This window comes from Sebastes fasciatus, chromosome 17, assembly GCF_043250625.1.
Source record: "Sebastes fasciatus isolate fSebFas1 chromosome 17, fSebFas1.pri, whole genome shotgun sequence".
NCBI classification, from domain to species: domain Eukaryota; kingdom Metazoa; phylum Chordata; class Actinopteri; order Perciformes; family Sebastidae; genus Sebastes; species Sebastes fasciatus.
The window spans coordinates 16,502,199-16,518,582 of NC_133811.1; the positions used below are offsets into that span (position 1 = coordinate 16,502,199).

At 40.3% G+C, this 16,384-nt stretch overlaps 1 protein-coding gene across 7 annotated transcripts in view; it reads left to right on the forward strand.

The window, feature by feature from the left end:
- Positions 1-16,384, forward strand: part of elmo1 (engulfment and cell motility 1 (ced-12 homolog, C. elegans)) — a 120,533-nt gene that overhangs the window by 26,631 nt on the left and 77,518 nt on the right. For 3 of the 7 annotated variants that reach the window (XM_074613560.1, XM_074613564.1, XM_074613567.1), the window contains exons 1-2: positions 940-1,169; positions 13,343-13,501. In XM_074613560.1, coding sequence (XP_074469661.1) covers positions 13,424-13,501 — 78 coding nt within the window. In that variant the 5' untranslated portion in view covers positions 940-1,169; positions 13,343-13,423. Of the gene's footprint in view, positions 1-929; positions 1,170-13,342; positions 13,502-16,384 lie in introns of those variants that run through there. The other 4 variants (XM_074613563.1, XM_074613566.1, XM_074613562.1 and 1 more) reach the window with 2 other exon arrangements.

A 16,384-nucleotide genomic window follows, 5' to 3' on the forward strand; every position in this document is an offset into this window, starting at 1 on the left:
GAAATACACTTATTTACTCATATCTGTCCAGCAAATTTAAGGCTACAACCAACAGTTGGTTAGCTTAGCTTTGCATAAAGACTGGAAGTAGGGGGAAACTGCTAGCCTGGCTCCAGCCAAAGATAACAAAACCCATCTTCCAGCAGCTCTAAAGCTCACTAGTAATTACCTTATATCTTGTTTGCTTAATTCATACAAAACCTGGAGTGTAGAAATAGTCTGGCACATAACCCCCCTTGAAACCACAATGTCTCGTCTTTCTTTTTTAGGACAGCCCTAGTTATTAGTATTATTAGTTTACATACTTATTTTAAGCCCAACCCTGACGTTTTTCCTAAACCTAAGTGAGTGGTTTTGTTACCTAAACCTAACTGCGGAAGTTACCGTAGTTTTGTTGCGTGGCGTATAAATGAACGCGAAAAGCGGTGTACAAATGACAAGCAAAAAAACTAAAATGCGTCCTCATTACACACAGACTCTGCATGAAGGAGGTGTGCTTGGACAGAAATGGTGACACAGACGTTTTCAAAATTAAAAAAAAAGAAATTTATTTCAAAATAAAAGCGTATCTTAAAGATGATGTTATTTTTCGATGATATTGGATCATTGATCATTGAATCAATATATCGATCCAGATCGATGTATCGATCGATACACCCCTAAAGCTTTACGGCTCCAGTAGTTTATTCTCACAGCAATGCACAGGAGGAGGGGAACACTAATGAGATAATCATGAGATATGATTACCCTTAATTAATCCAATCAGCTCATTAATTGTGTTTTTAATTTCTAGGGATACATGGTTCCTTTCTTTACATGTGAATCTTAACTTCAGAATCTCCTTTTACTCGCTGTCATCTTATCTTTGAATTTTGCCGCTTTTTCGTCAGACAGACCTGTTTCCTCTTTCCTCGACAAAACGCCTACTTCCTCTGTGTTTCTCTCTCTGCACTCTCGTTGGCCTGAGGCGAAGCACTGCACAAACCGTTGTGAAGTCTTTGTCTATGGCTTATGATGCTGAAGGCACTTCCCTTGCAGGCAGACTGTCAGACTAAAGTTGCTTATAGAAAAGAGACGCCTTCTTCCTCTGCTTTTAAGCAGTTGTTTGCACAAGAAGCAGATTGATTGGGAGAAGAACTACCAAGCCCGTTGGTTGTCAAGTTTTCCGGGTGAGTCCTCGCGTCTTCATGGTGCTTTTTTTACTCTTTCTTCACGCTACACACAGGATGCAGTAGGCCTCAGGGCGCGGCTCTGTGCACCCTCCTGCCTCCTCTCCTCTCCAGTGTGTCACCAGTGGGTATGAACATTGTGGTTAGATGTTTGCAGTCTGGAGAAGTAAATGTCTTGGTACGTACTCTACATGCTTGCTGGCTGATGTGAAATGGGACTCGACATTGGTTTTCCACATCTAACCAGAGAGGAGTGGAAAAGTCAAAGAACGGATGTGTTTTAAGACAGTTGAGCGTTGTGGCCTCATGGTTTTGGGGGGGGGGTGTCAGTGGAAATGTGGTGTCAGTAGTTTATGATTTTGGAGAGATAAAGAAAGAGGATCCTTACTCTGCTGATAAATCTGCTGCGTTGCAAAGTAATTACTTGGCAATATGAAGGTTCCTTCACAATACACATTATGGATTAGTTTTGTGCCTGCGGGCCTAATTTCGCCTTGTGTTTTCTTTTCCTCTGGCAAGTGTCTCCTTGTCTCTAAATGTTCCAGTGTTTTGATTATCTGCGTTTGCAGAATGCCATCCAAGTGCCTCCTAATTGTTTCTGACTCACTTGTTTACCTCAAATTGCTGGCTTGCTCTGCTCACAACACCCTATTTAGGCTACGCTTGTACCTTGTTCAACAATACACTGTAGCTCCATGCTTCACTCGTTCTCCTGTGTGTGCAGATTTATGTAGACACAGTAGATTCAGCTGTATACAGTATGTGCACCAGAGCCTCGGCGTCCTGTTAGCTGGCTCACACCTCTGCGGGAGGTCGGTCGGCTGCTGTTGAGAGTTGTTACGAACTGCTGGTACCGACATTTGACAGGATATCCTGGTTGCAGCATTATGGTGAGAATAACGGCGGGTTTGTGACCGGCCTGTGAAGAGGCGCTCAGATAGAAGTCACCAGGCTGTTTTGATGCTTGTCAGTCCTACAGCCAAACTTTAGAAGATGCCATACTGAATTAAATTTAAAAAAAAACATGTCCTCATTTGATGCTATATTGTTTAAGGAAAATTTCTAAGTTAAGTCTCTTAGAGTTTGGCACTTCCTCCTTTGGTTAAATCTAGAAGCTCTATTTCTAAACCCTGACCTCAGCCTTCCCCCTTTTCCTTTTGTCTTCTTCCTTTATTTGTAGCTCTTTTGCCAGCCCTTTGTCTTAGAGCCAGCAGCTTTCCTGTGGGCTGGGTGTTGTTGGGTATGTGTGTGTGTGTGTGTGTATTTGGGAGGGATTGGGCATAACACAATAGCATTTTTAAGATTCTTAGTGTCAGTGTAGTCTTTCTATTACTGTCGGGACCATGGTGTGTTTTAGTATTATTCTACATCAGCGATTCTCAACCAGGGGTTACATACAACGTACATACAAATGTTGTGATTAAGAGTCTGTAAAAACTAGCAAAACTAGGTTTGCTAGCTGAAAGTAATGAATAAGCAGATGAAATGGAAAGATAAAGTATATCACAATGATAATCAGATTTATTTGGCAAGTGCATAGGAATTTGACTCCGGTTTTATGCATCTCTCTAAACGTACCTACACAGAAATAGAAAAAAACAGCCAGGGACAAGAGAAACAACAACAAAGCTGGACAAATAAAGTAAAGGAATAGACAGGACTGTTATTTACACAAGTGGTGATATAATAGGTGTATATATAAATTATGGCTGACCCGAATGCTTCGAAACTTTGACAGTTGCCATGGTAATTAACCTCCAAATTAGTATTCAAATAATTTAATTTAATTATTATTATTATTATTATTATTGTAATATTTGTTTATACTTTTTGGATTATTATTGTTTATATAGAAGTATGTAATAATAATGTATAAATCCTCAAATAGCCCATGAAATAAGGAATAATCCCTCAACATTATTCATTATTCATATTGAACATTTATTATTATTAGTTATTCTCAGATGTTGGGTGTAGAGGTGCGTGTGTGTACAGTAGTGCGGCAGCGGCACTGTCCTGGACACTCAAACGGGGGTGATGGAGACAGACAGACAGAAGAACATGTCATCCTGCCACGCCACAAAGCTTTTATATTCGAATACCTTCAAATATTTCACACAGAAGCTTCAAAGCCCAAAAAATGGCATTTGGGACAGCCCTAATATAAATATATAAATATACTGTATATATATATACAGTATATAAAGAACTAATGACCAACAAAAAAATAATAAATGAAAGTGTCTATATACAATTCAAGTGTTCTTTAAGTTGTAAACAATACAAATAGTGCAATGAAATGAATACTGAATGGATACACATGGACTGGATGATATCAGTTTGAAATAGCTCAAAGTTATGGATAAGAAATCAACACATTTGGAACATGATGGATGATGTTGATGAGGCGGTCCTTGAGTTCATCTGACAGGGCTGAGGGGGCAACATCAGACAACTTTCAACTAGAGAGGGTCGTAAAACTTCTTTTCAGATTGGTGTTAAGTTACTCTTTAAGGGTGTGTGTGTGTGTGTGTGTGTGTGTGTGTGCGTATTTCTGCCATGCACGCACCTCCCCTCAAGGGTGTAACATGACCATCCTGTGTGTGTAGGCGTGTGAAGGCGTCGCGCTCGTAGCAACAATAACTCAGTCCTCAGCGCCATGTCGGTGGCCTTTTGTATCAGCTCTCAGATAAAGGATGGTGTTCTTTTTGTAGGCTGTCGCACACAAACGCACGCACGCACAAATGCACACACACACACACATAGGCCCCTGCGGCGAGGCGGGCCCTTTGTAGAGGCATCAGATGAAGAGCTAGAAGGGGTTCTTTTGAAATCCACCCAGCACAGGTTAATACAGACACACCCACACACAGACACGGACGTCTGCATATACTATAGAGCATGAGTATGTAGACCCAAAATGCACACAATGTTGTGAAACTTGATGGTGCACACACACTCACATGAGAACTTTGACACCGGATGTGGAAGTTCAAGAGGATACGTTTTTGAAGCCTCAGAAAAATGTTGATTGCAGCCTCATGCTGTTGCTTCCCTCATGGTATGCGTGGGTAAAAAGGACTGAAATGGACTTTTTATTTTTGGTTTCCCACATTTGATTATATGATTCGGCTGTTTATGACAATGATAGATTAAAATGTTCTCAAAACCATAATAAATACAGCTTGGAATTGGATCATTTTGAGTCAGGTTTTCATGAGAAGTGTCTGGACTATAGGTTGTTTGAAACCAGCACTGAGCTTGCGGCAGCTGCTTATGTGGTCGGCTGTCTGTGTAGGTTGAGGTTGCATCAAATTGATGGTAGATTTTTTAAACTGTAGAAGAGATGAGTCAAAAGATGGAATCAGCAGGGGAGATATTTCACCTAGCATGAGTAACTTTTATGAAGAAGACTTCCGTGAAACTTTCATTCATATCATATCAATTATTAAAGCTTATCACCTTTATAGTTTCAATCAGGGCCGTCAGTATTTGGATCAAGTAGCTTGTGAAAAATAAGATGCGTCAGATTTAGTAGCTACAACGGTTATTTCAATTTATCATATTTACCTAAATATGTTTCTATTAGTGGTGGGAATCACCAGAGGCCCCATGATACCATATTATCAAGATACTCAAGTCACAAAACGATCTTATTGCAATTTTAAACATGGTAGTATTGCGATAAGATATTGCGATTTATTACCTTTTTTCAACTGCAAATTATGCAGTTTGTCAACATCTGTTTTATCTAATAAGATATAGTTTTTACTCTTTTTTTTTATGTCAGAGTTTTCATTCACATATCTTAATGTGAGAGGTCAAAGGACCACTTTTGAAAATGGTCATGCCAGTTTTTTCTTGCCAAAATTTAGCGTAAATTTGGAGCGTTATTTAGCGATCTTCTTGACAAGCTAACATGACATGGTACCAAACGATGGCTTAGGTTCAAGGTTTACTAGCTGTAAGACTGAGCCCGCTACAACCTCTGAAAGACAGAATAGTGGCTGTCGGATTGTTAAGAGGTAAATAGTTTATATAATAAGATTAATAGATCGTCCGTGTATTGATACAATATTGCCACGCAAAATATCGCAATACTATGCAGTATTGATTTATTTCCCTCACCCCTAGTATCTATGTATGGGATCAGGCTCTATATCGGAGATACCCATTAAAGAACTCATAACAGGATCAGAGCCAAAAATGTTCAGGACATTCCTATAAGATTCATTAATACAGGTAGGGGGAGAGAAGCATCAGTGAAATTAATTTGTGGCCTGACATATATATATATATATATATATATATATATATATATATATATATATATATATAATGTGTGTGTCAAAGTGACTCACAGAGAGCCCATGGGAGATCACACGGTCTGAGGTGTTTAGCATGCATCACGCTGCTCACAGTCTCTCCAAAATTAAGTGTCAATTAAATGCAAAAGCCTGAGGTCATCTTAAAATCACCTACAATTTAAACGTTGACATAGTTTGGGGGAAAAAAAGAAGGACAACCGTTTTAATCTGAGGTCGGGCTGAGTGCTGCTTGGTCACGCTGACATTGTGTGTGAAAACCGCTGCTTCATGTTCTCCCACACCGTCAGGGTTCACAGTAAAAGGTCCCATGGGAGCAGGCAGGAAAGGATGAGCTTTACTGAGATCATGTTCCCCTTGATATTCATACCCCCCTCAGTCTCACTCTATATGTCTCTCTCTCCATCAGCGAATCCTTCAAAAGTTTTAATACATTTCAAATTGTTACATTTCCTTAAATCCAGCAAATTCTCTTAAAGTTGTTGCTATAATAGAAAGCGGTGTTGATGGATTCTTTAGAGCTGGGAATATGAGGCAAATGCCATGAATTGCATAGTCACAAAGTTATTCTGCAGGATATGACCCCTCCAGTAGTAGACCTATTCATTTTATAGTGCGTATTACTTATACATCCATCTTTTTGTTGCTTTATCTTTGATAAGTTGTTCTAAAGTTCACTTCCAGTTTAAGGAGTATTACATTTGGCTTTCTAACTTTTGCTGCTCTGTGTCTTTCTTGCTCTAACCCTCTTTCTCTCTTTTCTCCTATTCTGTCCTCTCATCTTTATCTTTTGCTGTTTTATCAGCTTTTGTCTTTACTTGCTCTGTTTTGCCTTTTTTTCTCTCCTCTCTATGTCTGCCATGCTTTTTTTATCCTCTTGTATTTATTCAGTTTATCTTAATCTACTTTTGATGTCATTGTCTCATGTTATCTTTGTCTGCCATCCTTTTAATTTCTATTACTTCTCACTCCCTTCCTCCCTCTCTGTGTCCTCTCATGTTCACTTGCATTTCTCACCTTCATCGCTCCATCTCCTCTCTTTCTCCTTCCCTCCCTCTACAGACGATGTGACCCTCACATTACACATCATGAATTATTGAGGTGAAACCAAGCACTCCTCTGCTGCCCAACAAATCACAGGCCTTCTCTCTTTCCCCTCTCTCTCCTCTTTATTGATGGTTTTGTTCCTTAATTTCGACCTCTGGCACCAGATCACATCACAGGGTAACATGAGATTTCGTTTTTTTCCACTCTTTTGGAGCTAATCCTGAGGAATTATGACTGCTGTAACCCAGCGGCACATGCCTCTCTTGTTACGGCAGGTGGGCGAGTGCTTGAAGACGGATTAACTGCACACATACACATCCACAGATTACAATACCTTGCTGGACTGCAGCCCAGTTAGAGTGGTGTGATAGCTTTGGCTGCATGTTATTGCGTACAGTACATTAGTGCAATTAAACAATGGAAGGATTGTAAATGTCAAATGAATGAAAAAAAGAGATTGTTTAATGTCTTTCATTGTCTGTCTGATTTATGTTTTGTGGTCATTCTGCAAAATAATATGTTCCGCGGAGAAAGAGACTTGGCAGGAAATAGGGAAACGTCAGATGTGGTCGACAAAATGCATGAACAGTGGAAAAGAGGAAAAGAAGGAAGCGGGTTCAGATCCGGAAAATGTTCTTCTGCAAATAAAATGATGGAGTAGGCTCTCTGTCCCGTTAGCAAAAAATAAACACACACTCACTCACACTCAACTGAACCAGGTTGCAGCAAATCACCTGCTCTTACATGATGAGCTCTGACAGCAGCTAGCTCGATAACAAGGTTCCATTTACTCTGTAAAGAGGCTGCGATGAGATGCCAGAGCGACAAATTGGGAATTGATACACAGCCCCCCAGGCTATAGTAAAACACTCATGATGACATGTAGAGAATATACAGTATGAGACAAACACACACACACACACCTGAGAAAAAATTGCGTGACGCCTTGTTGCTCTGAAGTTGTTCCCCGGAGCGGTGTGTGTGTCGATCGCAGGAAAAACATGTTGATCAAATGAGTGTTGGACCATTTGTAGCCCTGCTCACGGTGTGCTGGTGTGTTGAACCGCTCTGTCTCTCAATAACATTTGAGCCCATTTTCAAGGGATTTACTGTGGCTGTCAGCGATGAGATAGGTGTGTGTGTGTGTGTGTGTGTGTGTGTGTGTGTCTCCAATCAATACGCCTCAAGGCCGTCCATTTGAGTCATCTGTAGTTCTCGGAAGATGATGACAAGGTGCTGGGAATACACACATACAGTACAGGCGCACACACTCGCTGTCTTTACTGGAAAACCAAGGCAAATCCTCAGTCAGAAGGACAACCTTATAATTTGACTTCACACAGACTAACTCTCCAATCTCCATTGTAAAGTATACTTTCTGTTTATCATATCTTGCGTTTCATTTCTGTCTGTTATTACAGTATTGCACTCACCAATTGCTGCAATGTGGGAACACAGCGGCATGGCACACTAACCCTCTGTTGGGTAATAGCGTTACTGTTTCTCAAATATATCTTTGGCATTTCTGTACCCATTTTGATACCCAGATACTGCTATATCTACGATAAGCTATATCGACTGATACATCATCCAAGTTTTATTTATTAGGGCCAGGGCCCAACGGGACAAAAGTGCCAGGAACCTTTTCTTTTTGTAAAGATTATTAGGTTATTAGATTATTTTGTGCGTTCATTTTCATTTTACCTACATGTTAGAGGAATTTATGACGCACAAAAACTAATTATTACAGTATGTTGATTGATATCACAGTTGGGCTTGGGCGTTGCATGTCGGCTCTACAGCTCCCTAATTACTTGGGTGTCTGGAAACTTGCGAAACTGAGTTTTTTTCAGCCGCGTCAACCAGCGTCCTGCCAGTACCTCCAACGTGCACACGGTCTGAGGGCCCATTCATCGCTGCTTGCGGCTTTAATTGAACTTGCGTTAGTTTACTACAGAGAGTTTTGGTATTAACTTTGTTTCCCTTCATTTTCTTTTCAAAATTAGTTTGGCGAAATGAGTGTTTGTTTTAAACCTCTTCGAACATCTTTCTGCTCATGTTTCATGTCAAGTTGGATTTTTAGTACCGCATTCCCAGACCTCAGCAATTCACTTTGTGACAGTGCCACCTAAGTTGGTGACAATTTTAGCATTACCGATAGGAATGATGTCCAAAGCTACAAAAATAAGACCCACATTGTCAAAAACGTATCCTTTTAGGTTTACATACACAACCATCCTCGCGGGTTTGCAAAGCTGTACTTAGCATTTAGCTCAAAGGACTGCTGTGCCTAACATCTGCATGCTAACACTGTAGGGATTTAAGAAGATAAAACATCAGATATTTTGAGTATCGCAATATTATGTTTTGTGATACTAAATCGATTTTCAAAAACGCTGTATCGATTTTTAATTAATAGTTTACATGCAAAGATTAATTCAGTCAATATACTGTATTTCATTTGCAGAGATATTCACCCTTTCAGTGTATGTGCTCTCTCAAGGTAGGGCTATAATGTTGGATGTTAAGGGACTGTGATAAATGCAAATGCAGATCCCACTGTTGTGATTGCATAAAAAAGTAAACTTTTTTTTACTAAAATTTTATGTACATGGGTTCTTTATACTATGACAGTTTTCTTAACATTAGATTAAAAAAATACAATATATTGCCTTGCCAAATTTCTTGACAATCAATCCAATAGCTGTTGAAACATTTCACACAAAACCCACAAATATGAACCACATGGCGGCACTGGTTGGGAAGTCAGTGGATCACCAAAGTTTCTTTAATTCATCCTGAGGGGAACATGAATGTCTGTACAAAATTTCATAGCAATCCATCGTAGAGTTGCTGAGATATGTCAGACCGACCGGCATTGAAATCCCTACAGCCACGCCTCTAGCATGGTTGAAAATCTTGACAGCTTGTCCCAAGAGTGGCAGCTTTATAGCTTTCACTGACTGCCTCTCCATGTCTTCAGTCAGCATTGAGAAGGATGATAGGCTGGGCATAGATGACTAACATGCTGTTATCTGAATATAACTGAATGAATCACTCATTCACACATTCTCGGCGTATGTGCAGTAAAGCTCGTCTTTGTGAGAGACATCTTTTTATTCTAGCATAGAATAAACCGGATGGTGCTGCTGATATATCAGCAAGTAGTCCATCAAGTGTAATGTGTGCAGGATTGTGTTTATCCAGACATTTATTATATTTATCTGTCTCAGTGTTTTATTCACATTTTCATTCACCGCCTTGCTTTTCCAAGAATGGTAACCATAAACAATATTTTCTCTGCATAAGCTTTCAGGGGAGAGGCAGAGGCAAAGGGAAACAGAGAGATACACAGCTGCATGCACTGAACGTCACTGAAGGCAAAGTGTCTCACAAAGTAATGAACATATGTTACGAAACCACTCTAATCTTCAATGAACACACTCGGTCATATTTCAATGGTTGAAATTCAAAGCAGAAGGGTGGAGTGAGTCATTTTTTGGGGAGTTTGTGACAAACGTGACTTGAGTATGACACGCGCTTTGGAAAGAAAGATGCATCCACATCTCGAGCTATTGATGCAGCGGCTGCCATGGCAACGGGCCCTTGAATAAAGGCTATGTGGATCATTATGGGGTGACTCACACACAACGCCAGGCCAGTCTCATTACGTAAACTATCTTTAGATTAATACATTCTCGTCAAATGCATCTCATGCAAATACTCACACAGCAATGTATGCACCGTACAGTAGCACACTGACTCTTTTGGTCAGTGTTTTGTACACACACATGTTTCATCCACTCACTATTCAGCCTGTGTTCATGCACACATGCTGTATATATCAACACTCGCACTATTCTGCTCAATAGTTTTCTCCCAGGAATTACTCCGAGCCAGTCTTTATGCATTATGGATTGAGATTAAATATGTAAACAGGCTTCTAAACCAGGAACTAGGATGATCCAAGTTTTCTAGACAGGCTCGGGAGGTAAATTATTGATGCCTTCCTCAGTGGGTTTTGGGGATATCTATGGTACATTTTCCACTTGATAACCGTGCGATGGTGGGTTTTATTAGACCCCCTGCAAGCACACAGAAGTGGCTTCACCCAGCTCCCCCTGTGGGGCTTGGAGTGACTGTGATTTGGCTGTTTTTCCACCATGGAACGTCTAACTGGCTTATTTTAGAAAGCCGCAGGGTATCAGGTCAAGCCTGCTGCCTGTTCCTCTGTCAGATATCACAGGAGTCCTCTGCACAGGGACAGAAGCCAGGGAGGGGCCGCCCAGGAGGATTACAGGTTCAATAGTGTTCGCATGAAAGAGGAGTGAGTGTTGTTAGTGTGCTGGTTGCTATGCGTTTGAACCAGGGTGCAGATTCAGAGTTGGTTTGTCTATTTCAGTAGCGTTTTGACCAGTGAAAGACAAGACAGTCTTTATTTCTTGTGTTTCTTAGTGCCTGGGGCTCACTGGAAAATGAATGTCAAACAAATGCTCTTATCTCACTTGTTCACTCTGTCCATCCTTGTCCTCTCTCTGTCCATTGCCTCCTTTTTTTAATTCCCCTAGCAGCTTTCCTCATGATTTTACCCTCTCTTCTTTTAAAGGATCAATATGAATTTGCACCATAAAGTTGGGGAACTTGAACGACAGAAAAATATGAATTAAAAAGACCCTGTCTGATAAACACCACAGTCTTTGTAAAGCAGGCTTTATGTTAAAAGAAAATTGTGTCTCCAAGCTATGACAGATACTGGATTATTGAGGCTGAAACCAATATTGATATTTGAAGATAGAGCTGCAACAATTAATCAATTAATTGCCAACTATTTTGATAATCGGTTTGACTTTAATTTTTTAAGACAAAAGCCCAAATTCTCTGATTCCAGCTTCTTAAATGTGAATATTTTCTGGTTTCTTTACTCCTCTCTGACAGTAAACTGAATCTCTTTGAGTTGTGAACAAAACAAGACATTTAAGGACGTCATCTTGGCCTTTGGGAAACACTGATCGACATTTTTCACAATTTTCTGACATTTCATAGATTAAACAACTAATCGATTAATCGAGAAAATAATTGACAGGTTAATTAACAATGGAAATTATCGTTAGTTGCAGCCCTGATTTGAGAATTTATAAAGATCTGATAGCAATATACTGTATATTATATGTCAATATTTATTGGTCAACATACAAACCCACAAAAAACTAGCTACTTTTTTTTGATAAAGATCCCTAAATTTGACTATTAAAAACTTCGGACAAGATATGTGAGACCTTTTTAAGAGCTGAATCATAAACTTGTCAATGCTCTCTGGTGGAAAAATAATTAATGGAGTAATAAATATAATGGAGGCACTGTTTCTAAATTACTTCAATCGTATTTGGCATTTCTTTACTGCAATTTCTTGTTACATCGCCCTATATATGTATACACAATACGATATATCTGTGATATGCAGATATATGGGTCCAGCCAATTTATCAGTTAGGCTTTACTCCAAACCCAAGCCGAGATATCCAGATGATGTCACTTGAGTCATTTACTCAGACTTGACAAAGATCATCCAGAACCACAGAAGACAAATGTTTCCAAAGGCTGTGTTGTGCTCCCCATGATGAGTAAACTGACCTTTTATGTGTAAAATTGGAGGAATACCCCTTTAAGCTAGTGGCATTTGGCCGAGGAAGAAGCTCTGTACTAGTAACCTGCTTAAGCTGTTGCTGTCCTGCATGCTTACTGGCTATTGTGGCACAAGTGCTGCTACATCACTTCAGTGAAAGAGCTGCTTTATCTCTCAAACTGCAGGTACACTTGTACTTTTATTACTGTGAAAATGTCTTAAAAATAGTCGCATGCTTCACTCTGGAAGTCATACCAAAAATTCTGCTGGGTGGTTTGTGCCTTTCTGCTGTGTTTTAAATGACTGAACTGAGGCGAGGTCCCAGTGAAACAGAGTGGATCTTTAAAAAAAACATTGTAACTTTGCAATTCACTCACCTGCTGTGACCTCATTAGCAATTAAACTTTGATTTGAATTAGGCTCTTGAGTGTATCTGCCCCACCGGCACGTCCTAATGTTCTGTGTGTCAACAACTGCAAATTAAATTAGGATACCGCTGGAAAAAAAAAGTCATCTCAGTCAGAGGACAAATAAAAAATCAGTTTGTCTGCTTTAGTTTGTAATAAGTGGGTGTTGGAAATTGAACTGTGCACGCCAGTATTTGCATAAAGTGTTTAGCGTTTAAGGTCAACTGTGACATGAACAGGGGAGCGTGTTCTAGCTGTGGGCTACAGACTAGAGATGACAGGTAATACATGTGTGGTTTTTATACTAGCACTCATGAAAGACCCTTATACATGGCAGCAGGGACCTCAGATGGTGATGATAATACAAGGGGCCAGTGTGTATACTTTGTGTGTGCGTCTGCACAAATAACCGTAAACTGGTGTAAGTAGGTCAATTGACTCATTTCCTCTAAACCTTTAAAAGTTGTATGAAAGTGAATTATTGGTTTGGAGCTGCCAATGTGAATTTACCAGTCACTGATGAGCCGTCTCCAGAGTGCTGCACTGTACTCGCATCTTATGTATTTTTCAGCACTGCTCTTGTTAACCTTTCTCCATAGTCATATATAATATACTTTGAATTTAGAGGACACTAATGCAAGCAAATAGCTAAACCTGGTTCCTGACTAATGTGCCCTATTTTCTGCCTTTTTCCTCTCTTTTCATTCCCATCCACTCCGTTCCTTCATCTCTCCCGCCTTCCTCTCCGTTTCCTTCACTCTTGCCCTGCAGGTTTGGATGAGCTACCTCCAGTAGTGGTGACAGAGGTGTGAGGCAGCGAGACCCACACCGCCCAACCCCCCCTCGTCAACCATGCCGCCGCCAGCAGACATCGTCAAGGTGGCCATTGAGTGGCCGGGGGCCTTCCCTAAGCTCATGGAGATAGACCAGGTAGGTGTCTTATTATAACAACACACATTACTGCCATTTAAATCCACAGATTTAAAGAGACCTACATTTAGCAGACAAAACGGAGGGAACATTTTGTCTGTGTGACACTCACCTTGAACACGGTGCATGTTTTGTCTGAACACAGTCGTGTACAGTAATCAGCTGCTGTGGAAGCAGTGAAAGTAGTTAAAATGTGTGGGAGTGGGGGTGTGTGTGTGTGTGTCTGGAGGGGGTAGGCGGATGTGATCAGGGCATGATCCATCTTTGTTTGTTCCTAACAATTATACTAATTACCGAAAGGAAGAGCCTTAATTAAGATGTTTAACAGGCGACACAGCCCCAGCTTTGACATAACTTTAAAGACATTACATTGAATGTGATGGCGGAGGCTCTGTAATTAATGGCCTTAATATTACACCATGAATTCACAGTTAATTGCAATATATATCGCATATTTTTGATCTGCTCAAAATGTACCTTAAAGGGAGATTTGTCAAGTGTTTAATACTCTTATCAACATGGGAGTGGGCTAATATGCTTGCTTTATGCAAATGTATGTATATATTTATAATCAATTACCAACACAAAACAATTAAAAATATTGTCCAGAAACCCTCACAGGTACTGCATTTAGCATTAAAAATATGCTTAAATCATAACATGGCAAACTCAATCCCACGTCAGAGGTCTAGGGACCCCTTTAAAAAAAACATGACAGTTTTTCCTCACCAAAATTTAGCACAAGTTTGGAGTGTTATTTAACAAGTTAGTATGACATGGTTGGTACCAATGGATTCCTTAGGTTTTTTAGTTTCATATGATGCCAGTAGCTTCACTCTACCTTTAAAACTGAAAAAAACAAATGCGTTAAAGAAATTAGTGGCGTTATAACGAATATGTGTTAACGTGTTATTATCGTGTCAACTCTGACAGCCCTAATTTAAACATTTTTATGACATCTCAGTAATAGATCACCTTTATGTTTTTATGAGCAGATCCCAGTTTAGTTTGCAGGAGGAGGCATGTATACGAACAAAAGCAGGTAAAAAGATGACTGCCAGCTGCGAACTTGGATTTTTAAACTACATATGAGGCCACATGTGTTATTGTATAATCACCAGTTCATATCTTCAGGTGCTCATCTAATACTGTAGCTGTAGCTACAGGTTGCACTGAATACTGTAGTGTTAGTTATTTATAACTTTAGTTACTTAGAAGTGCTAAAAGCTGTGATTTATACAAAAATCCCTGATTTTCATAACGTGGTTGCTGTAAATCATGGTCAAAATGGTGAACTTTTACATTTGAAACTAATGCAATCTCTAGTGTTAAACCCATGATGCTGATTGCCTGATCAGTGGCTTCGAGAGTATGTGCTCTAGCGCGCACGTCATATTCTGAAATATGAATCCACAGGTAAAGGCCATACTGTGTGCCAACGATCATCAGCGTCTAACAAACAGCGGATGACATGCTAATGAAATAATTAGCCCAAACAATACCTTTCCCTCGTGTGGGGGTGATGACATGTTTACTGTTACGTTGTTTGATTACACATATAGTGTGTAAAATGGCCTGTTCTGTGTGTGAGTGTGTGACTCACGGACGGGCTAATGATTGTACAAGCCATGAGTCACCGTGGCAACTGGAGCCATGATTACCCTTCTCAATGGATGAACCACTGAATGAACCATTGAACATGTGCTTCTGGGTTTTCCATGAGGTCCTTAAAGCACTTAAGTGTAGATTCAGGGATGTCGTTTTTGGTATTTAATGACCCCTTTTCAGCAGGACTTTGCAGTTTGATTTGTCGAACGTCTTTAGCTCCCGGTTGGACTTTCTTTCGTCTTTAGGAAGCAGCCACCTCTCCTCCTCCTCCCCTTCCTCCGCTTTTTTCTAATTCTCTTATCTCTCCCTGTCATCTTTCTCTTGTTCCTCCTATCTGTTGCCTCCTCCTCCTTGTCCTCCTTTGCTTTCTCTCCTGTTCGTTCCCCCTCTCACTCGTCCTCCCCGTCTTTTGTTGTAACTGTGAAACTTGCGCAATGCCTCCTCCACCATCAGCCCCCACCTCCTCTTCCTCCTCCCTCTGCATCTCCTCTGTACAATAGGCCCTGCAGCAGCATATGGCTGTCTGAGTCATGCAATGGGGAGTGGGCTTCAGCTGCTCGCGCTGTCTTGAGACCCAGAGAAAGTGTGTATGTTTGTGTGTGTGTGTGTGTGTGTGTGTGGAAGTGCATGTATTTTTTGTTATTTTTATGTGGGTACAACTCTGCATAAGTGAAATTGTGCGTGGGTGTATTTGTGTAGCAACATGCACACTTGTTACTATTCACGCATGTATGTGTGCTAATGTGTAAACTTGTATCCATTTGTATGGGGATTCATATGCTATTCTGTGATTTCTGTGTGTGTGCAGTGTGAGTTTGAGAGTGTGTTTAGGTACGTCTGCGTTTGCATAAATCACACTGTGATTTCTGTATCTCCAAACACCTTCTCAATGCCCCATAGGCATGAAAGTCCGACGTTTGTGTTGGAACGCTGGGGAATTGGTACAAGAGCAGACAATTGTAATATTGTTATTGTCTGTCAGAGCTGTAATAGAGAACAGGGAGAGGACAAGGTGGAAGGGCTGTTGATGTCTGCAGGGAGGAAATACATTTGGAAACGAGCAGAAACTTTCATAAGAAATCAGCCGTACGTGATAGCACTTTGCAACTTTGACCAAAATGTAGGCCCAAGTGAGCAGAAATGTTCATATGCTTCAATCTGGCAGGAATTGTGAATCCATCACTCTGTTTTTTCTCAAAAACTGTAAAACTAATTAAACATATCTCCTCCCACATTTTTTGCTCAATTGACAGCAACCTCCAGACACCAGTCTGT